Genomic DNA, 23,791 nt, shown 5'->3' on the forward strand with positions numbered 1-23,791 from the left:
TTTTGAGTTTTCACAATAAAAAGTACAACTTGGAAATTTTGTCAGTATGAAATGTAAACATTTCTTTTTTCAAAAGGCTTACAAAAAAAAATAATAATTACACTACGTAGGGCATTTCTTGAGTCAAAATGACTGAAAAATTTGGAACCGTATCAGCTTTTTGCTCACGATCAAAATTTAAGAAGAAACATCTGCTTTATGCAGGGTTCGTACCTACTCAATTTTTTCAAAAAAAAAAAAAAAAACTTTATCAACTGAAAAAATTTTAAATGTAAATTTTTTGCATAAAAGTGAGAATTTTTTGGCATTTCTGGCAAAAAATATAGGTTTTGACAATTTTAGCAAAAAATCAGAGATCTTGATCTATTTTGGCCAAAAAAGATGAGAATTTCAATTTTTGGAATTTGCAGGTTAGAAAACAAGATTTTTTAGCAATTTTGTAAAAAACGAGAAATTTTGGCAATTTTTGGAAAAAAGACAAGACTTTTTGGAAATCACTGCAGGCAAAAAAACTTCTACTTTTTTGTAGTCTTTGTCGAAAAAATGAAACTTTTTTACAACTTTTTTGAAAAAGTTACGTTTAAAAAAATGTCGACAAAAAAGATACTTCGACAATTTTAGAAAAAAAAAGCAAGGCTTCTCGGCAATTTTTGGCAACAAAGCGAGACTTCTGGACAATTTGAAAAAAAAAAAAAAAGTTGGGCATTTGGAACTTTTTGCAAACAAGCAAAAATTTTAGCAATGTATGGCAAGAAACACCACTTTTTGGCAATTTTCTCAGATGTCGAGCTTTTTTGATATTTTTGGCAGAATGGAGACTTCAACGATTTCATCTAAACGCAGGACTTTGAAACCGTAACGCTGAAAGGACAATGTAACCAATTGGAAAAGGATTCAATTTCTGGAACACCTCCAAGAAATCGAAACCCACAGCCAATTGCTCCTTGGCTCCCTTCTCCCTCCGCTGATCTGAGATTTAAATGTCATAAAAAGGCACGTTGACAATAAAGTTACCCACTCTTTTTTTAATTCAGCCTTTCCGTTGAAAAATTAATAAATATTTATTCCCAAGGTGATTTGATCGTCATAATTAAGTAGGTAGGTAGGTAGCTGGATATTTAATTCTAAACCTAAATAAGCTTATTTCGCCTCCATGAGGAAGCTTACCTTTACGTTTGGATCTCGTATGTTGATTTTTCATAACTTCTGATTCCTTCTGATCCCATAATCTCCACCGTCGTATTTGTTCTCCTCTCATGCAACAATACAAAGTTTGTTTATCTTTCTCAGCCAATCCGGCCAATAATTCCGGATCGATATACATATCCCTGAGCACCTGTTGCAACATATCTGAAACAATAAACACATCATCGTCGTATTATTAGTAGGGCTATCGACTATCGTACATAGTATCGTGTATGTATTTCACAGCTGGCTCGAACCAAACTCATATAATCACGAACACGTATTATTAGGTAATCACGTGTGCGAAATAATGTCACACGGCGACCGGCACAAGTAGGTATTATGGCTTGGGAGTTGGGAGTCGGGATCGGATTGGATGGGAGACTTGGGAGCACTGCAATGCAGCGATTCGATAGCTGCTGTTGTGTACTATTTGTTATTTCTAGGAAATTCTAACACAAATATCTGAGTCTGTGTCTGTGTAACCTATTCTATGTATATAGGGAACGCGCGTCGAATTAAAAGTAAGCCAAATAAACGTGAGGTCAAAGTAATAAGTATATTGTTAACGTAGGAGGTCAATCTAAAATCTAACAAGTAGAACGTGTGACATAGGGTTTTGTTTATAAATATGGTACACGTTTGCACGGCCATTTTGCAAAATGCGATTATACTTTTTAGGAAGAAATGAAAAAATTATCAGAAGCGAGACTATAATGAATAAAACTTATCTCCTACCTATAATATTGGTGAAGAAAGAAACATAGCATTAACCCTTTTACGCAAAGTGTGAGTAATCAGAATCATAGATAAGATCAGATGAGATATGACATGAAATGCTCAAGCTCTGTTGTTCTCTACCTTGATTTAGAACCACATTATTTCAATTGTTTTTCTCTCCCTCGAGGATTTAAATGTCACCATTTCCAGTCATTTTGAAGTCTCCAGCACAATTTTCAATTTTTTCAGGATTCTTGAATTCCTACAGAAGTTATTAAAATCAACAGCATATTTGAGACCAAAATTTAAAAAATTAGAAATTTTCTGTTCGTGGAAGAATTTTTGAGATTTGGGCGAATTTTATTTGAAAAATCATAGGATAAGAATCGATGACTTTTTTGAGATCCCTGTTCTCGTACTTCACCTAATTCTCGACTAACGAGCTTCAAATCAGTACGTATCATCAGACTATTGAAAAAATACAACTTCAGTGATGCTGCGTCTTTTTGGTACTAGAAGATGCCTGAAGGCATATACGAAGCCAAATATTGGAAATTTTGGGACACCCTTTATAAACAAATATTCCATATTCTGTGTCAGTATGCTTCCTCTTCGCAAATATACTCCAGTTTCCATCTAGACTCGTAATATTTCCATCGCATTTCACGATCTCGTAAGCAGCGAGAATACACAGAGATGCCAAGCCATCATTATTCGTTACAGTATTTGCATAAACAAGAGCACCATGCCTGATGCCACTTTGCATAGCGCCGCCAATAGATTTTTCCTTTTACTTATTGCATAGTTCTTGGTATACTGCACGAGCGAGAAGCGAAACTAAATCAAATCGATTTATCCCCGCAGATTTTCCAAATTGTTCGACCATCAAGATGGAAAATACTTGACGGTATTTCCGGTCTCTATAAACAATGATGGAAATTAATTGATGGAATGGTTGCGTTTGCGTTGCAAATTGACATATTCGTTAAATTATGCGCTATTTTTCCGGTGAAAGCAGAGTAGGTATAGGTACCTTACCTGCACAAATTATAAGTAATTTTTACACTATTAACGACGACGATACGGTAGACAGTTTTTTTCGAGACTGTGCAGTACGCAGACGACTTTATATTTTATTTCCTAAGGTATATACTGCAGAGGCAGAGCTCATCGTCTCGAGAAGGAAAGAAAAATAATCGTTTGTTTATTAGCTGCCGATACGATAAATAATTAGGCACGAAACGACAGATACCAGTCGTCTACCGTTTCCTTTTATACGAACCCAGAGACCCATCAACAATTTATAAATCAGATTAAACGAAAATAACGTTAAATTGTTAAGGTTTGGCGATTACACGAAGGAAAACTACATAACATTGAGCACAATTTGCGGTAACGTAAGGTAAAGTGTCGTGGTATTCAAATAGGACTATCATCTCGAAACGAAGCCATCATTATGGTTGTCTTTGAAATTTATAATAGTAACCAGATCACATTTTAGGCTGACCTATAGCTGCGTGGGTAGATTCGACTCCATGTTAGATGTGAAAAAAACTATCCGATAATTCAATCAACACTACTAAAGCAAATGGTACGGCTCATTAATAAAATAAAACATTTCCTGGAAAACGACCATTACTTTACAGTTACGGTTCTTTTTTATTCGGTCTTTGGGTCGTTTCGTTTCGTGTGTATACCAATGAAATTCTCCAGTCGCGGTGGATGTCGGAGTCGGATTGTGTCATGGAGAATGTTATTTTGGAGTTTCTATCTTCGAGAATGTGTATATAGAATAGGTTACAGACCTAGATACATTGAATTTATCATCGCCTGTATAAAAAGGACTACGACGAAACGCCTTCTGGAAAAATTCAAAAATTCAAAAAAAATTGAAAATTCGTTGGGAACTCCAGAATGACAGGGAATTTGGAATCTCGTTTGGAGAAGTCAATATCATGTTCAGAACCCATTTTCAACACTTTAACCTTTAAAAAAAAAATGACCCACAAAATATACATATTAATTTTTTTTTAAACAGAAAGTCCTCGTTTTTGAATTTTTGAATCAAAAAATCAATTCAAGCCAACTGAAATTTTATATGTTTTTGTGCTAAGAGTCATTTTTCATTTTTTTTTTGCAAATTCAAAGCTGAAATTTGGTTTGTACCCTATTTTTAGAGCTCGTATACTCAATTTTTTCCCTCAAAAAATCACTTAAGTAAATAATAAATAACCAAAAAAATTCCAAATAAAAGTAACCAAAAAACTTATAAAAATGCTTGCAAAACATTTTGATGCAGAAAAATTCATTTCAAAAAAATGCAGTTGAATTTAATGCAAGAAAAATTACGAAATGGAACGTCCCAATCAAAACCTGATGATGAAACTTAATCAAGATTTTGGCAGTTTTGGCAAAAAACAGGATTTTTTCTCAAATATTAGTAAGAAAAGAGATACTGAATTTTTATATTATCTATTTTTGTCAAAAAAGTAAGACTACGTATTTCGCAACTTTTTGCCAAAAAAACAAATTTTTTGGAAATTTTTAGAAAAAAAGTCAAATTTTTCAAAAATGCAGAAAACCGAAATTTTTAGAAAATTTTATGTACGTAAAAAACGAGACTTTATGGCAACTGTACATTTAGTACTTGAGTGTCGAGATTTTTTTCTATTTTTGGCTGAATTCGAGACTATGACAATTTTAGAAAAAAGCAAGGCTTTTTACCCAAATTTTGGCAAGTAAATAGTGAACATTTTTAGCAAAGAAGTAAGATATTGGCAATTTATAGAAAAAAATGAAAATGTTCGCAATTCCAAGTAAATCGCAAGAATTTTTAGCAATCCTGGTCAACAAAAAAAAGAATTTTTCTCATTTTTTGGGAAACACAGAACTTTTGGGCAGTTAATGTTAATTGACAAAAAATGATGCTTTTTCGCAATTTGCGTCAAATAAAGCAGTTTTTGACTAAGAAGTGAGAATTTTTTTTCATTTTTTCCCAAAAAAAACAATAATTTTTAGCAATTTTCGGCAGAAAGAAAGACTTGGACAATTTGAATTTTTGAACTCTTTTTTTTTATATAAAGTAACTTTGGCAACAACAATTTCTAAAAAATAACTAAAAGTCACTTTTAATAACTTTGGTAACTCCATAGCCCTATATTTTCGACCTCCTGAGTCGGTTGGTGATGGTTTCAAATCGTTCTGGAGCCCCTAGCAGATTTTGATTTTTTACTTTTCTGCAAAAAATTCTGAATTCGCACTAGCCCAAAAAGATTATAAAAATACTTGCCTAAAACAGTCGAATGAATCACAAAAATGGTAAAACCGAGTTTACAAGTGCTGAATTTCAATTTCACCCTTCTTACGAAAGTTTTTTCAAAAACTGGTTAATAATCTGAAAATCCACTGGAGCCTCCAGAACGATTCGAAACCATTTCCAATCAACTCGTGAGATAGAAAATAGGATACAAACCAAATTAATTTCAGCGTTCTGGGTCAATTCAATAAAATTTTGATTTTTTCCCCATTTCTGGCCCGGGTTTAAATTTTAAAAAATTCGTCAAAAATCGAAAAATGAATTTCGGAACCTGAAATTTTAGCTGGTAACGCATTTTAGGGTCCTCTATCGATTCATTTTTCTTCGATTCAAAAATGCTGCGCAAGTTGCATAGAAAAGTCGAGATTCGTGTTTTTCGAATTGGTGTTTTGAAAGTTTGCCCCTCTCCTCCTCCTCTCCTCGCCTCGCTGAATTTTCCTCAGCTTATTACGTTCAATTTTGAAAAACACAGCAGGTACCTTCCACAGCACAGATTAGACAAGTGTTTATTCAAAGAAGGAAGGAACTAATTCAAGATATCGAATATCAAGTGACAAAAAAAACAAACAAACAAAGAAAAGGCGTGGTTAGAAAAAATCTTATCAGCTTCTTTATCACAAATAAATTATCATTCGACATCCGTAACCTCATCTGTTCTCCCAAGGACGAAACATACAAATTCTTTACCCATTCTCTTTGGTAGGTCTAACTGTAACTATCGTGATTTTTTTTTTTCATTCGTATCTAATTTGAAACTCGAAGAAAGAAAAATCTCCATTCTCCACACATAAGTTTTATCAGCACTTTTAATTCAAGTTTGAATTTTTACATTGAGCTTTGATATTGAGTCATCAGCATCGTACACGTATTAACTAATATCATTTTTACGAGGATTGCATACAAAATAAAATAAAAATAGGTATAGTTGTCTTCCTCTTCCTCGACACCTCAGTAAATTGAGCTATACTGTTGTCATTGGGAACTTGCGATGTTGATAAACCAGCAGCTCAAGTTAAATTTAGGTCTATACGTAATGCCTTGATGGTGACCAATAATCATGCAGTTGAAGGAATCTGTATATAAATTATGTTTCATACAGATGTGATTCAAAAGCCTTGTAGAATTTTAATCAAGCGAACAAAAAAGGTGAGATTATTTGACTTTTTCCCGAATTATTTTAAATCTTTGGTTAAAAATTATTGTACATACCAGAGTGGGTTCAATGGATTGCTAGATTAGATACCTCAAAGTAGATAGAAGCAGAAGCCCAATTTTTCAGTTTGCCAAAATTAATGTCCATGTCTAGAGTAGAGTTTGAAACCGGTTTTAAAAATGTGGCCTGACAAGAGGAATGAATTATCAAATCGTGGAATAAAAACACAACCTTTCCATTTGAATCTCTTTTTAAAAAATCATGTTCTGCAATTTCTGGAATATCGTTCAACTGCATATACAAAAATACTTCGCAGTTTTCAGGTAAGTAATTGTAGCTCAACACAAATCGAATCATCTCGTTGCCACCATTCGTTTAAAAATAATCATGGAAACTCTTCAGGCGTTTAGGGTCGTACGGTACAAATGTGCATAAATGATCACAAAGATTAACACGCCATCTCGATACTTATACCTACTTACAATGTATTTCCTCTTTATGCATCGTTTTAGCTCCTGGTACAATACAAAGATACACAGGTAGGCAAGTACATATGTACTATAATAGGTGCAATACTACCTGCGGCATGGAGGTCTCTACCGTGATGCTTGGTTTACTATTGAATAATATTCTAAATATTCAGGGTCGTTCTTTATCTTGGCAAGAAGAAAAACAAATCCCTAAACGTAAAAACTCTACATTTTTAAAACCTTAGTAAGCTATCATCACTAACTCGTCTAACGGTTTTAGTTCCGCTTCAAACAACCCTGCAGTGAAAGTACCTATAATATTGTTTTTCCAATTACATCATGTGTAGATATGTATATTTGAAATATCTGACTAACCATTATGGTAGGTAGGTACTTATACAATATTATACGTGCTGGCTAGCTTAACTCTTCTCTTCTCGTTACTCGTAGGCCAATTATCACTATGAAATTCGATGACATGAAAAAATTCACCATGGACCATGGTCCAAGTTGGCGCACTTATAAGTATTTTACACTCTTATCCATTGCATTCTTGTGAAAATGTACATAAATAAATCGGCTTCGTAACGGTAACTTAAACTATAACCGGAATTGATAATAACGAGTAAATTGTACTCGTATCGCATGGCGACTCGTGAGAATATTTTTTCGGTCCGCGAACTTGCCTAGCTAGCCGAATTGGCAATCATTAACATTCTTCTCATGGATAAAAATCGATTACCGGAGAACCTCAACAGTAAACTCTTTTTAACAGACAGATACCAGTAGGTACTCTCGTACATCAAGGTTAGAAACAATACGTACCCTCATCAGACATGATCTGATCTTATGGATGTTGAAAAAAAAATAAAATAAAAAGAGCCGGTAATTACACAGGTATGGGTAGAAGGTAGAAGTATAGAGCGAGCACTTATACATTTTTACTCAGACAGACATACCGATTAATTAGTCTCGCTATAATCATCGACGACGACAAATTTATCTTTCAAGTTGACGGTGCTCTCTGGTGGTATGTGTCTTCTCCATATAGGTATATAAATATAACTGCACAGTGCACATCACAATGTATCTTTTTAAGAGTATTTCATTCGAGCTTGACGAGTATTCGATCTATTTTAAGCATACGGTTTTCATACCAGTTGCTATAACAAGTCCGGTATTATCTCACGCTAACCTTTTATCCAGCGTGCAAAGATGTGTCTTCGGAGAAGAGACGGTTCAATGACATACGAGTATAACTGACTATACAATCATATAGGTACCTATACAATTATCTACTTAGATTGGTTACACATGGAATAGTTATTATACGTGTTCTAGGTCCTGCTACACGTACACAGGTACAGGTACAATTCGCCATCGGAAATTAAAGTGGAGAATATACATAATGAGTAATTAATACCGACATATACTCGTACGATTTAATTACCGCCGGCTAAATCCAGAGGCATTCGAACCGTGACCTTCCGCATTATGCCGAATTAACGTTTGTTCGTTCGTTCGTTCGTTCGCAGAAATATTATTCGCTAATGGCAATTTTTCCATCGGAATCGGAACCATTACCTTTTAGAAATGCATAATAAGCTGGACGATGCAATGTACGAGTACGTATAGTACAGCCATACAAGGTAATTGTGTCCTTGATCCGAATTCAAGTCAATTCCTATGTCTTTAAATTAATTTTTGAGCGGATTGGCTAAACTTTTTTTTGCAGATATGCTCATGAAGAGGAAATACTTGAAAGAGGAACGAACTTATCGATGGAAGCTGCATTATTCTGACAAAAAATGAACTTAAGGTCATTTTCAACCAGTTCTGACCAGGTTAATCGGAAATAAGATGTGATCAAAATGAATTTCAAGACCAAAATCCAAAATCTGTTCAAATGGGTCTAGATTCAAGATTTAAAATCTGGAATTATCTCTTGATCAAAATATTTTTGAGGATCTGAGATTTTAAAACTATGATCAAAGATCCTTTTTTCCTGAGAAAATATAAAGTGCTGTTCTTTTTTTTCTCATGAGACCCCCTCCAGGCTCCAACCACCTGGAGTATTGAATTGAAATTTTCAATTTAAAAAAAAATATATTATGCTAATCTATGTCGCAAGAGCTTAAAATTTCAGAGAGGTCTCAACATAGGATTAGATAGGTCAAAAATAAGAATGGGAGGGAGTCAATTGAGGAAAATCAACCATAAAAAACTAAAAATACAAAACCAGTCTCGACGTATTTTAGATAAATGAGGAGCAAAGTAAGGTGAGCTATAGAACCCTAAACGAACCTACATAAAAAAATTACGATACCATCTCCGGAAAAACACGATCTTTTCTTGCTTTTGTCTTCAAAAATTCATCGGAACATAGCCTACGCTTTTGTAGGAGGAGCAGGGGGAGAACAAAATCATTAATAAGTACCATCCATTCACTTAGAAATATTTTTGATACTTTCCAAAAACTTGACTATGCTACAAGTACGAGTAAATGGTTCGAAAATTAAATCATTTTATGCTGAGAAGTCGATTTCAAGGGGGAGGGGGGTGGAATTTAAAAATCTCCACTCGCGCATTTAAAAAAAATTATAGGCCATTTCGTGATGTAGAACTGCAAAATAATGAAATAATATCTATCTAGAGTCAAAAGTTTTTTTTTTTTTTAAAAAAAAAGGTCAAAAGGGTATAAAATTAAAGGGAAGGTAGTCTACAAAAAATTAATAATTTCTTCGCATTATTTCAGCATGGAAAAAAATGAAACAAGAATACACGAACTAAAAAAATACATTTTTTGATTCTTTCCAATTAAATAATTTTTTTAGCAAATAAAAATGAGAGGCGTTTCGCGATATGGGTCCTTGTGGTGATTCGATGTTTTTTTTTTTTTTATTGGCAATTCCGACTTACTTTTTCACGAGAAATCGAATGGTGCAATCAGATTTCGCCTATCTCACCAACTTCTCGTTTAAAACTTACTTGAACATGAATACTCAAAAACTCACATTTTTGGGAAATCGAAAAACAAAGTGTTTGTTTGTTTGTTTTTTTTTTTTTTTTAAAAAATGGTCGATGGAAAAATTATTTTATTGTTGTTACCTATGTAAAATTTCATGGCGAATCCGAATTTCTCGGTATTTTTTTGCGGGGTAGTCTGTAACGTTGTGTAAATTCGCCTTTTCACCACAAGGTCCCTTTTCTAAATCACGGATATCAGGCGATGATGAACGAATTTCGTCAAAATTTCCCATCCAACCTATGCGCAAGACAACACTGCACCCAAAAATCAAAAAAAAAGAATCGAAAAAATCGAAGCAATTCGATGTTTTCTTTCTCCTGAAAAAATCGAAATATCACCACAAGGGCCCTTATCGCAAAACCCCTCTCAAATGTTGATTTCTTGAAAGAACAAAGTATGAAGTTTTTTTTCTTTTAATTTAATTTTTCAGTTTTTTCATAGAAAATGAATTTTTAATTTTTTTTTTTTCATCTTGTAATTCAATTTTATTCCAGTTTGTCTTCTAAAATCTAAACATTTTTCCAATTTTTTCAAAAACATTTTATTATTTTGAAAATTAACGTTTTCTCAACCTTTTTTCTCTCAATATCCATTTTTCAATCGGCCACTCAATTCCTTTATTTTTTTAAAATGAAATATTTATAATTTCTTTCAATTTTTTTTATTTTTTAACAAATTAATTTTTCAAACCACGATCCCTTTTTTCTATTTTTCAATGAAACTTTTTTTTGAGATTTTTCTCTTCATTTGAAATCTATTTTTTGTTTGTCTGATTTTTTCACAGCAATCGATTTGTAATTACTTTAACAGCTTACTTTCTTCGCAATTCTCGCACTTCTCAATTTTTTAATGTATTGTTTTGTTTTTTTTCTCATCTTTCTATTTGTTGATCACTTCTTTTTAAAATCCATTTTTCAATCGATTTTTTCCGGTACCATAGACAGAATTTCCACCTGAATGGTGAGAGGTGATGAAAAAAAAAGCAATGAAAAAGTCAAAATTTGTGATGATTTTGTAAAAATATGTACTTGTAGGCACAAGAGCAAACATTTTTCAAAAGAATGCCCCAAAAAACGCCACGAACTTTTTATATTTTTTATGTAAAATTTTCATCCGAAAAATCCTTCCAAGTATTTTATCTCAGGATGGGAGGGGGTGATTCTACTCCAAAACACCCTCTCCCCCTGAATACGTTTTCAATTTTTTTTCTCGATTCATTTTAATAATTGTTTTCAGTTTTATATATTTGACTAAGGTATGCTTTCTCATCAATTTTTTCAGATCTCTTCCTAACGTAAGAAAAGTGAACCCATTTTTAGTAAATTTTTTCATAAAATGATGTTTTTTCGATTACCTATTTTGTATCGTCAGTACCTATCAATTTTTTCGTTGTTTGAAGTTTTTTTTTAAAACTAGAAAATGTGCCTACCAAGTACCAATTAACGTCATCGGGTAAACATTTTGTTAATTATTCACACACATCAATGTTTTTTCTCCCAAATTAATTTTTGTCAATTTCTCATTTTTTTGTTCGCTTTCAAAAATATTAAGTATAATTCTTTGGTAATTTTTTTTTCTTACGCTAAAATTATTTTGTGATCGACATTTTGAGAAATGTTTCACTTCAAGTAACTGATTCGAATGATTTTATCAACTTCGGGAGATTATTTTTATCCATTTTTATGACGATTTAACTTGTTTTCTCATATTTGAAACAATGTTTATGATATTTTAATTAACTCTTATGACATTTTAATGGCATTTAAGTACTTGCAATCGAACTTTAAGACATTTATTACACGTTTACGTACACTTATCACAATATTTTTCAATTTTAAACGTGGAGTACATAAAGTTTGGTGAATTTGGCCAAAAAATTATACCTGGGATGCTTGTTTTTCCTTCAAGCACGAGTATACTCGTACATCAATGAAATAACGCCATAGTTTGTCGCTAACTGTTCAATGTTGATTACTTTCAACAGTATATAGGTATCTGGGAAGTAGGTACTTGTGCCAGCTGTACATGCTGTGCATATAGGTAATTTATTCTATTAAACGCAGTTCAGAAAAAATTCCAACACTACAGCAAGGTAAGGATGCATGGTTCTTTAAAGAGAAAAATATTCAGTTCAACTGCGCACCTCAAACATGGGCGAGTAGGTTAGGTTAGGTAGGTACAGACAGACTACAGAGATACATTGTATAAATAAAACCAGTTACCGGAAAAATTTACAGTTAAATGCCAATCGCTATTTACCAATGATGCAATATAGGTTCATAATATTAAAATGTAAAATTTTTTAGTTCGTCAATTTTAATTTTTAACGTGGATATTATACCATTGCGACGTGTTGTCAGTCGCCCTACGTCGCATATTTCATATTTGCCTCGTGTAATGTGTACACTACATACGGGTATAGGTATTAAGGTATGCATATAACATATAACCATATTCATTCGAATAAATCGCATTCGCACGTACGGGATAAATCAACAATACTGATAATATTGTACGAATCGACGTAATTAACGTGAAGGTTAATTCGATATCAAAAATCGTATAAATTAGTTTCCATTCATTTTCGCAAAATTTATAATTTATAAGTCACACAAACGTGATTCTTTTTCTATCGAAAAACTCGCCACGATACTGACATAAATAAAAATTTTAACAGAGGAAAAATAATTTTTTTTTACATCTCTTATCAGGCTAAAAGGGAACCAAGTAGGTAGATGTACCACTACCAATGTATTAGATTCTGGCAACTTGCTGTATTTTTCCTTCGAAATAATATTTATCCGAAGGTGTGTTCAGTTTTATGTTTATTTTTTTGTTTTTGTGTAAAATTCATAAAAAAATTTATCTTTTTGACAAAAAAAAAGCAGAAAAGAAAAACACAGAAAAAAGGAAATGGTGCTCGTAGCCTTGGTAGGTAGGTATATACGCTCATGTGTCCTCTTATCGTCGTAATGTCAACGAATTCTTGTCGAGAATTTTTATTTTCATTTAAAATCATGTAGGTGTTTGAAAAAAGTGACGTGAAATTGCATTTAAACGATCGGCCTTGCAAAAAAAGCTGTCAGTTTAAAAATAATGAAATAAAATGTTCAAAAAATCAAGCATTGCGATTATTTTTTAAGAACTATACATAGAACGATTTTTTACAAGTCGTCTCTTTTCAAAATTTATTAAAAATATGAAAATAAAAAAACACCTGACGTAGACGAAAAAATGACTCAGACTCAGTTTTTCTATGTACCTAATTTATCGCGAAAAAAAAACACTCCAATTAAAGTAATGATAGTGATCTGAATTATTATCATAAAAGGGTTATCTCAATATGAAAATATAAAAAGCTCAAAATCCAAAGATAGGGAATACACTATATACCGAGAGATACATCTGATAACACGTTTTTAATTTAAAGTTTTAATTAAATAAATGATATAAATGAGTAATAATATTAGTATAACTAGGTACTTTTGATTTTTCTATGTAAGTACCCACTTAATCTAGTGAAAAATCAAATTAGTTTAAGTTTTTCCAAGAGTAGATAGGTATTGGTAATTTTTTTATCTGCAACAGATGGTACCTACGTCATTTTAATGATTTTTGAAAACTCGATCATTCGAGTAAACAATAATTAGAAAAAATAATCAAATTTATTGCTCATTACAACTGCAATAAGAGTTTCTAGAGAAGAGATCGTTCTCATAATTTTTAATTGGCATGCAGCAAGAACAGCAAAAATTCGTCGTCAAATTCGTTCTTTGCAATAAGTAATAACAATAAAACGAGAATGACTAAGTACCTAACCACTCGTACTCGTAATTCCAAATTCGAATTCTTTTTAAAATGCATCGCTGTAACGTAATGACTTCGACGATGACGAAGAAATGGAGAAGATTACGCTGCGATGACGAATTTTGAAATAAGTATGAGAAGGTACTTGAACGTGTCAAATCGCATTTATATGTATAGTAAAGAACAAAGACTCCGTTAAAATGTGAGTAAAGTCGATTACTCATCAAAGACTTGACCGAAATAGGTACCTATATAGACTATGTACGAGTATTAAAAATTCGGTCAATACTCGACTACTATTTTGTTTAATTTTAGAGATTATCAAGCCTTTTCTTCCCTATCACACATACAAACGCTCTCAGACCTTTAGGGACCACTGCGAGCCCTCAGGTATGTGTAAGGGGGGAAAGATGAGATTACTTGTGTCCCAATTATCAAATGCACGTTAAAAAAAACTCTAAAGTTTAGGGAATAATTGAAAGTTTCCCTTGCCACCCGAACGAAATTTTGCCTTTCTAGTTTTTGAAAATTTTAATGGCTTATTGTTTCTGAGTCCTCTCGTGTAAGCTATTTCAAGGGCATATCTATTGTCGAAAAAATCCTAGAAATAGGTATGAATTTAATTATTATTGGGCCCAAACTGACATAGTTGAAAATGAGTAAAAATATTCGTAGGTAAATTTTTATGGAAATATTTCCAAAAATTGCACAAAAGTTTTGAAAATGTTGCAAAAAAATTCAATTTTTACAAAATGAGAGAGAAAGGGAATTGGAAAAAATGGTGGAAAACTATCAGTAAATTTAGTATGAGTCTTCCAGGAAAGTGAGGAATAATTTGAAGAATCGCAATGTCGATAACAGTTAGTTTTCAGAAGAGGGGTTGAACAAAAACAGATCCTTGTATGAATCATAAATGACTGACTTACTTATTCATCGCGTTCTGTCTCACTCGTATGGTAAAAATGTAAAATGTACTACTCACCTGAAACAAAACAAAAAAAATTGGTTATAGTGGATTGACAATTTTTTTATAGTATGCATAATAATTTTTAAAAGCAATTTCAATGCATGCATTATAACGTTTTAAGACCTCTATGATGAAGGAACGTTCGCTGGATCAATATACTAAGCTAGTTCTGGGATTATGGTAACAAGAGATATTATTTCAAGAACAACAACGTCCTTGAATTTCAACTCGTATAATTAGTATTGATTGATAATTGAGCTGCAGAGTAAAATGTTCAACAGCAAAGAGAAACAATGTCTCAGAAAGAATTAGAAATAATAAGTAAGTACTCAATGTAAAACTGTTCTTTGAATTTTCAATTTGATATTATGAAAAATTATTCAACTAAAAAGGGAGATAATGCGAATCTGAACGTAGACCTACCATTATGCTACAGGACGAAATTATTTTTTTTCAAACAAATTCTCAAATACCTATTTACTTACAGTCGGGGGCCCGCATAAGGATCAATTGCGCCCCCTGCCGCTCCTCCGGGACAATTTTTTTTCTTAAAGGGGGAGTCCTAAGGAACATTTCTAGGCCTCGTCCTCAAAAAAAAAAAAAAAAAAAAAACATGGCCCTACTCACAAAATGGCGGCCATTTTGATTGACAGGTCAGCCGAAATCGCAGATTTTGCGTTCCAGCAGAGGACTTAAACGAAATTTTTTAAACCTTACAAAAGTAGATCAAAAGAGCAGGCAAAAATTTATCATTTGTCAAAATTTCAAGTGCCTAAGTGCCTTTTTCGATTTTTGGTGAACTTTTGAAAATCAAATTTAGGCCAAAAATGAGGTAAAAAATCAAAATCTCACCAAATTGACCTAAAAAGATAAAATTTGGAATATACCCTAATTTCGACCTGCCAAATCAATTGGAAACGATTTCAGACCGTTTACAGTGGTTCTGGAGCCTCCAGCAGATTTTGGAAACTTGAAATTCCCACAAAATTTCATCAAATGGAGTTGGAAAGACGAAATTCATTCTGCAAACTAGTTTCAATACGCTACGAAGTCGACTGCAGGTGGATTTCAAGTCGTTCTGGAGTCTCCAGCGACTTTTTGAAAATACTGGAGTCTCCAGTAGATTTCTGAAACTTGAAATTTTCACAAAATTTCATCAGATGGAGATGAAAAACGGAAATTCACTCTGCACTCCAATTTTAGCACTCTCTGAAGACGACTTCAGGTGGGTTCAAGTCATTTTTGAGCCTCAGCGACTTTTTGAAAATTCCTGGAGTATCCAGCAGATTTTTGAAACTGGAGAGGACAATGGTAAAAAAAACACACTACCAGCCAAAATTTCAGGCACTAAAATCCATTTTTAGATTTTCGGCTAGTTTTTGAAAATTCATATTTGAGCCAAAAATGCGGAACAAATCAAATTTTTACCAAGAATAGGTTACAGAGATGGTAGGCCTGAATCCGAGATTATACTAGACGCTGAATTTCACTTTCATCCTACTCACAGCGTTTTTCCCCGAAAATTTTAGAATCCAAAAATCCACTTGAGGCTTCAGAATGGTTCGGAACCATGACCAATCGACTCGAAGTATTGAAAACAGAGCTCATAACTAAATTTTAGCTTTTTAGCCCAATTTGATGAAATTTTGATATTTTCTTTTGGCTCAAATTTGAACGGTTAAAAATTTTCCAAAAATGTGAAAATGTATTTTAGCACATGAAATTTTGGCTGGTGGTGTATTTTAGGATCCTCTGTCGATTTCCTCTTCCACAGACTCAAAATTTTTGTACCGGTTCGGTTACTTCCCTTGGTAGTGCAAATTGTTGAAATTTGCAACCGGGTTTCAAACCCCTGAAGCTGTTTAAAAAATATAATATGAATGAATTCAACTTTTCAAATCTACATTTTCTGATTCGATTTTATAGAATTTCACCAAAACGAACAGAGTAAGAAATCCGAATTCTCTCAGGATCATTTTAAAATCAGGTTCTCACTAAACGAGACTGCTTCGAGGAAAGCAAAATATTGAAAATTTGAAAACTATAAGTATCTACCTGATAAAATTATTTCAAATAAAATTACATATATTTTATTTTCACGAGATTTGATACAACGTTGTGAAAAAAAAGTTTGATAAATAATGTAATCAAATTATGTACAATATGAAATTGCGTCAATACTTTTCGTAAAACTGATAAAAAATTTTCCGATTTCACATAATTTAAATTCGATAAACAGACTCAGATCCGGTATTTTTTTCGATCTCACTTCATTTGATATTTTTTCATGATGAGAAGTGTTTTCAAATTATCTTTCACTTACACATGTAGGTATGACAATTTTTTTTTGAACTGCAATTTACTTCAAAGAGAGAGCATTTTTGAATGTCAAAATTAGATACGTGGAAAACTTTGCTGAATGTTTATTTTCAAGGACTTGAAAATCTCGTTCTCTTTTGCTTCGAGGACTTTTAAAAAAATATATATGCTCCCTTCAACGTGAATTTATTTTGTAAAATACAAGTGTGAAAATCGTAATTAAAAAAATTATAATTTATGAAAATGAGGAAACGTCTTCAATGCTAATTCTTACTTTTTTTTTCTTTTTTTTTTACAAAAAAAAACAACTTTTGAGGAAATGATGTGAAAAAATCCCCCAAAAAAGATTCAAACGAAGACCAAGATAGGTAAAGTGATTAGTCAATTTTTTCGACGTATAAAAATGAAATTCATAAAACACGAAGCTATAATACGTAAAAATTGACGAAATTTCAAATCCCAATCACCGATTACTCATAGTCATAACTACACTATATCGTTCTCATTAAATCAAAATCATACAGGAGCAAAGTTCATCGACTAGCAAAATATTATCATCTATGATTCGCAACTCGTAATACTAGGTACCCATACCTATTATCTGGCCAGCTACCTACGTCATTATATTAATCGGCACGTTTTCATAATGGCATCTGCATGCAGTCGAAACATCCATCCATCGCACTCGGAGCGGAAATTACAGAAGTTTAAACGTCACACAATTGCATTCGTTTAAATCAGCGAAAAATAAAATGAAAAAAAAAAACAAACCTCGATGCACAGAAGCAGTAGGTAATTATACCTCCTCACCTACCAACACCTGGAGAAAATACCTTTTTAATATTGCGCAAAGAGAAATACCTTTCTCCTGCTTATAAACGAATTGCAAATCGTGATTTTTTTTCGCAAACAAAAGCGAAATGTGTACCTATGTCTGTCGGTGAGTCGAGTTGGGGTATTACTTAATCGTAATGTGTGTTTGTTTTCATAACTTTTAAATCGACCAGGCCATTAAAATTATTCGTATATGAACTCATTACCGTTAATTTAGGAAGCGTCATTCGATCGAGTTTAATTAGAATTCATCGGGTGTTTACGTATACGAATTTCAAAATATTATCGATTATTTCGAACATACGATCAAAATCTCTCTGACGTGTATGAATGAAAAAATTCCAGAGTCAATATGAACTATTGAAATGAATTTTGATTTTGATGGCAGAATCTTCCTGCGTAGTTTAGTGAGTCAAATTACTCCGATTTGCGTCACTTTTGAGATGATTTAGCTCAAATCTTAATATTACTTTTTTCACCCTAAAATCCTCAAATTTTTATGAAAAATTCCAGCCAAATATTCAATTTTGTAAAAGTGAGCTGAACTCTGAAAAATCCATTTCAGGGCAGTTAAACTTGTTGAGCTGAAAAAAGGAGTCCTGGGTAAGACGGCGCACTTATTTTTTGACGTTCGTATTTAAAAAAGGGCCTTAGTCGACTTGAGCCCTTCTGAAATGAACACATTCAATTTTGCTAAAACAAATGGTTGATTTTCGTAAAATGCTGGCAAAAATAGGGATCATTTGAAATTTTCCCACTCGTAGAGTGAATCATTTGTATTTTAGAACATTCTATTTTTGAGATTTGTAGTTTGAACGATAATCAGAAAGCTCAACTTTATTGAACCATCTTCTCTAATTGAGTAATTTGGAATCCCATAAATGAGCCACCATGTCAACTAAATATGTACAAAAGTTCAATAATACGATTTGAAAGAAACGTTTTAGTATACTTATGGAATAAAACCAAACACATTGGACGACTCATTCTTACTCATACTCTTCTGTATCATATACCACCTACAGCTTATATCCTAAACCGCCTCGTAATACGCGTATTAAAAAGATGGAAACAGTCGCGACGAGATGATTCATTCGTCTTCAGCATTAGATAAAGCACACATAAGACCTACCTAACCTACGTCTATATGTCTCACACACCCTATTTCAAACACTCCTTAAGCAGGAAACGCTATTGAAAAGGTTTCTATTTTCAATAGTTTAACTCTCATATATACGTAATACGTATAAGTACATTGTCACTATCTTGGAAGAAACCAAACAATATTCTTAAAAAACCTGACCCAAAAAAGAGAGAAAAACAAGTCACAAACCAAGGTCACGGTTTGTGGATTCGTCTAACGAGAAATTGTAATTATCGCGTCAAAATCGTGAATTTCAATTAGAAAAAGGATGCGGAGCCAGTACCATCGTCGTTGCACACTTTTCATCGCCAAGTGAAAATTTCCTCCCCGTGGGAATCATTACGAGAGCGAGTAATTGATGAGAAACTAGATTTTTTTAAACCAAGTTTCTCGTCGATCTTCGGGAGTTCGACGAGTCATTGGCCAAGCATTATGATGTAACGTAAATAATACACAAATCGATACGTACATATTATTTTTGGCACGGTTTATATCCTCAGCACAGAAGAGATGATTTCCTTTTCGAATAGGTACCTACCTAGTATGTACGAGTGCACGAAGATCTTGCACAAGTGCAATTTACACAATGTATTTTGTTCGTCTTTTCTCCACACACATATGTTTCCGTTAGACGTATTTATAGTAAACCATGCTCATTGCTCATCATCGTGGTAAGCGTAAAATGATACGAAAAAAGTGAATCCGTTAAAGACGAATTCTTTTCACGCCAAATAAATTTAGATTTTTTTTATTTCTAATCACCACGCCATATGACTCTCTCCTTTTTTACACGTGAATTGGTCGAGTTGTTTCGGTGCAAGGATCTATGCTGGTTATTTTAACACGTTACTTACGATACTCTAAATTGAAATATGTACCTCTATCACAACACGAATGACGAAAGTTTATTGCTCGCACAATTAATTAATAGCATACCTATCTATCTATGGCTTGAAAAATAACAAAGCGTTCAGAGAAGGAAAAAAAAAGAATAAAATGAGTTCGAGGGAGTAAAAATAAGCGAGAAAATTTTAAATACTCGTACAAACGATAAATTATTATACGTGTGGGCTCAATTGATCCGTCATCCATCAACGAAAAAAATGATATTGTTTTTAAAAAATTAACGACGTATAGGATGTTGATATGGGTTTTATTTAGCATTTCGCTTGTTTTGGTTCCCACTCCCCATCTGTGGAATTTTCGCTCATCTTTAATTATACTGTTTGCGATTGAAGAAAAATGTATGGTTTTAATTTATTTGATAATAAGAAATTATGTAAGAAAAGTACGTCAGAAAAGATTTCAGTGAAACGTCCTGGTGCCATCGTATGCAATACAGGTAAAAATTACACATCACGATTCGATTTCAAATCACATTTCAATATATGTATTAAAAGGTGTCCCTGCATTGGCACATCAGTTGGCTTTTTCCACACCTCCTCCCCCCTCTTTAAAAAAAAAAAGTTGAAAATATCATGAAAATGTATACTAAATAAGAATAATAACTGTATGTTGATCCCTATCAATTTGAAGGCCATATAATTACTCAGTTCGAATTTCCAATATGGATTAATTTTTTGGATTCAATATTGAAATTCAAAATAAATTGAAAATTCATTTCTAAAGGAATGAAAACATGGTGAAAATTTCTTGAAAACTTCTAGTTTTACATTTCGAAATGCTTTACCTACTCATATTTTCATATACTATGTAGGTAAGTATGTAATTTTTGTTGAATTTGATTAAATTTTACTAAAATTTTATTAGCAATTTTCAGGGATTTTAAAGACCACGTTTTAATTCAAAATGAATTGAAAATTCAATTCATGAAAAATGCGAAAACAGTGAAATTTTTTTTTAAATTTTATTTTGCATTTCAAAATTCTTTACTTATTTATATTTTCATACAATTGTAGGTAATTTTAAAGTTTTTAAATACCTTTTTTTGAGTGTTTTTATAACATTTTATAACGTTTTTCACATCTTTTCCTGCATTTTTGGCAAAATTTACAGGAATTTAATCAATTTGGGTTATCATTTTCTAATGCTAGTATTAGTGTTCTGAAAATGTTTCAACACTGTGTTGATGCAATTTTTGCTGAATTTTGTTGAATTTTACAAAAATTTCATGGTATTTTGATGTCATTTTCATTTTTTTAAAACACTTTTTTATGCAATTTTTCCCAAGCTCACCTGTATGAAGTTTCATATTTTTTTGTTAATTTTTAGTAACATAATTTCAAAGTTTTTTTTGTACGTTGATATAACTTTGATAGCAGGCTGGGGGAGGCTTTTGCCCTATCTTAGGGCCTCGAGTGTTATCTATATCGTTGTATTTGTAACACTCTTGTAAAATAAAGCTTGACTGATTGATTAATCACTTTGATAAGAATTCATAATTTTTTTTTTATATATAAATTTTGTTCATGCAATTTTTGTCAGAATTGACTGAGTTTTCAACGATGTCTCATGCAGTTTTTGTTAAATTTCAAGTTAGTAATTTTTTTCCTACTCGGTGTTTTTCAATCATTTTTTTTTTTTTTTTTTAGTCAAAAATGTCATCATTTTTAGGTAATTTTTTTGAGATGTTTCTAACATTCTGGGTAAAATTTTACTGAAATTTCATGACTTTTTGATGACTTGAAGCGATTTTAATGCTTTATATGTACTTGCTTAATTTTGCCAAAAAGCTGATCATTTTTAGGTATACCTACCTAAGTAAGTAATTCTTTTTGAATTTTTTTAAATTTTACTAAAATTTCATAAGTTTTTGGTAGTCAAGTGTTTTTAAAGTTTTTTTTTTGTTTTTTTTTTTGTATTTGATAAGGTTGTAGCAATGTTTTACGCATTTTATCCACATTTTTTAAAATTATATTAGATCTTGATATATTACAATTTTGAGAGTTTTCAAAAATCCGAACTGAAAAAATGAAATAAAAAAACTGAATTCGGTACTTGAATTATGTATAATTTTTATCAGTTAGAAAATAAAAGAAAACTTTTGATCGTTTATAATTTGTTCAAGTTTTTTTGTATGTCAAAATTGAATTGATTTTCCTCCATTTTTTGAGGACTTTTGTAAAGACTTGAGGGAGGAGGAAATTCGGTGAGCATATTAACATATTTTAATATTTATTAGAAAATAACATCAAATAAAATAAACCTTGAATTTTGTTTATTTTTTGTTTTTTATACATTTTGCTGCCAGGTACTTAACCTTCCCTTCTATTATTTCCCAATTCATCAAATTTCAAAAAAAAAAAAAATTGAACAGATTTTCAGATTAAAAGAGAGTGACAACAGTATAGAAGATAGTACGCGACATATTTCCGGATCACCCTACTGATAATGAGGCATACCAATAAGCTACCTAGAACCTCTACCTATCTCGACTACCTATATCTACACGACCCTGAATTTTATCATAACACAAAACTTCTTATCTTTAAATACCGAATACCTATCTTTCACGCCAAAATTTCGGACTAATTCCCCAACGAACCGAACACGAAGGACAAAACCCTTGAAAAAAAATTCAAAAATTTAGGACTTTTATAGGTATTGGGTGCTCATTTAGTCGAACAATCATGCACATGCACATACACAGCACACACCTATACTAATTCGAGTGTTTAATTAGATTGTTAATTGTTCTTGATAAGCTTTTAATCTTCTTTCTTCGCTTTAGGTGTCAAATTACACAGCTTTTTTTTTATCTAAAAAATTTCGAGTTCTTCGGATTATACCTTATATACCTACCTACCTACCTACCTACCAATTCATCAGCAAAGCGGGTAGATTCTATAAGTACTGAAAAATTTTCACATTGGAATGCGTGTAAAATTGGAATTCGTATAAAAATTCTTGGTAAAACGTTGTGTTAGGTAGGTAAAGTACCTACGTATTTTTTCACATACCTAGTACCTAACTTACTGGTGATTGAATAATACCGTACAACTGCGCATTAAAAATCTGATAATAAAACATTAGATACCGTTAAATGTGTACGAGTACATAATTCTATTTTTTTTTCTATAATTGTTTTTTTTTTTTTTAATAAATCGTTGAACAATGCGAGAAGCTTCGGAAACTGTGTTGCGATAAATTATAAATTATGGTATTTCCGACCTAGAATGCATCAAGTCACCCATCATAATTCTTCGACATTAGATAAGATAATGAAATCGAACCAGGAAATACGTTCAAAATGATATATTTCTATATGGTTGAGCTCATATCAATTTGACATGTTTGTCGAATTAGTCTAACATATTCTAATAACCTGGTCTCTTAAAATACGCAAAAAAAAAAATGAATTCGAATTTCGAAGGATGAAAAATTAATTTAAAAAATTGTGAGAAACATGAAACATAACATGGTAAAATAATGGGAAGTGGTTTTCTTGAGATTTGCTGGTGTAATACCTATTATGTAGGAACTGGAAGCAGGTACATAGACATACTACATATTACATTCTTGTTCAACTATACAATTTGCTCCTATATGCGAACTTCCAGCAAGAAAAATTTGTTTCATATCAGTCACCAAAAGTGTTAAGATTAGGGTAGGGTTTACTTGATTGTTTTTTCAATTTTTTTCCATCAAATGAAATGTGTAACTTGGTGACAGTTTAGCTAATTTTTTGATAATTTCAAGCAATTTCGTTCATATTTTGGGTAATTTTCAGCAATTCTTGAGTTGATTTTGAGCTAATTACAGCAGCTTTGTTAATATGTAACTATATTTTTGTAAAGTTTTTACGTTTTTTTTTTTTTTAATTACAATTTTCCAATAGGTAGTTTACTTATTTAGAAAAAAAAATTGTTAATTTTCCCCACTTTTTCA

At 32.1% G+C, this 23,791-nt stretch overlaps 1 protein-coding gene across 3 annotated transcripts in view; it reads right to left on the reverse strand.

The window, feature by feature from the left end:
* Nucleotides 1–23,791, reverse strand: part of LOC135842254 (SH2 domain-containing protein 4A-like) — a 34,399-nt gene that overhangs the window by 5,108 nt on the left and 5,500 nt on the right. For 2 of the 3 annotated variants that reach the window (XM_065359621.1, XM_065359623.1), the window contains exon 2: nucleotides 1,168–1,350. In XM_065359621.1, the coding sequence (XP_065215693.1) occupies nucleotides 1,168–1,348 (181 nt within the window). In that variant the 5' untranslated portion in view covers nucleotides 1,349–1,350. Of the gene's footprint in view, nucleotides 1–1,167; nucleotides 1,351–14,605; nucleotides 14,662–23,791 lie in introns of all 3 variants that reach the window. The other variant, XM_065359622.1, reaches the window with a different exon arrangement.

This window comes from Planococcus citri, chromosome 4, assembly GCF_950023065.1.
Source record: "Planococcus citri chromosome 4, ihPlaCitr1.1, whole genome shotgun sequence".
NCBI classification, from domain to species: Eukaryota; Metazoa; Arthropoda; class Insecta; order Hemiptera; family Pseudococcidae; genus Planococcus; species Planococcus citri.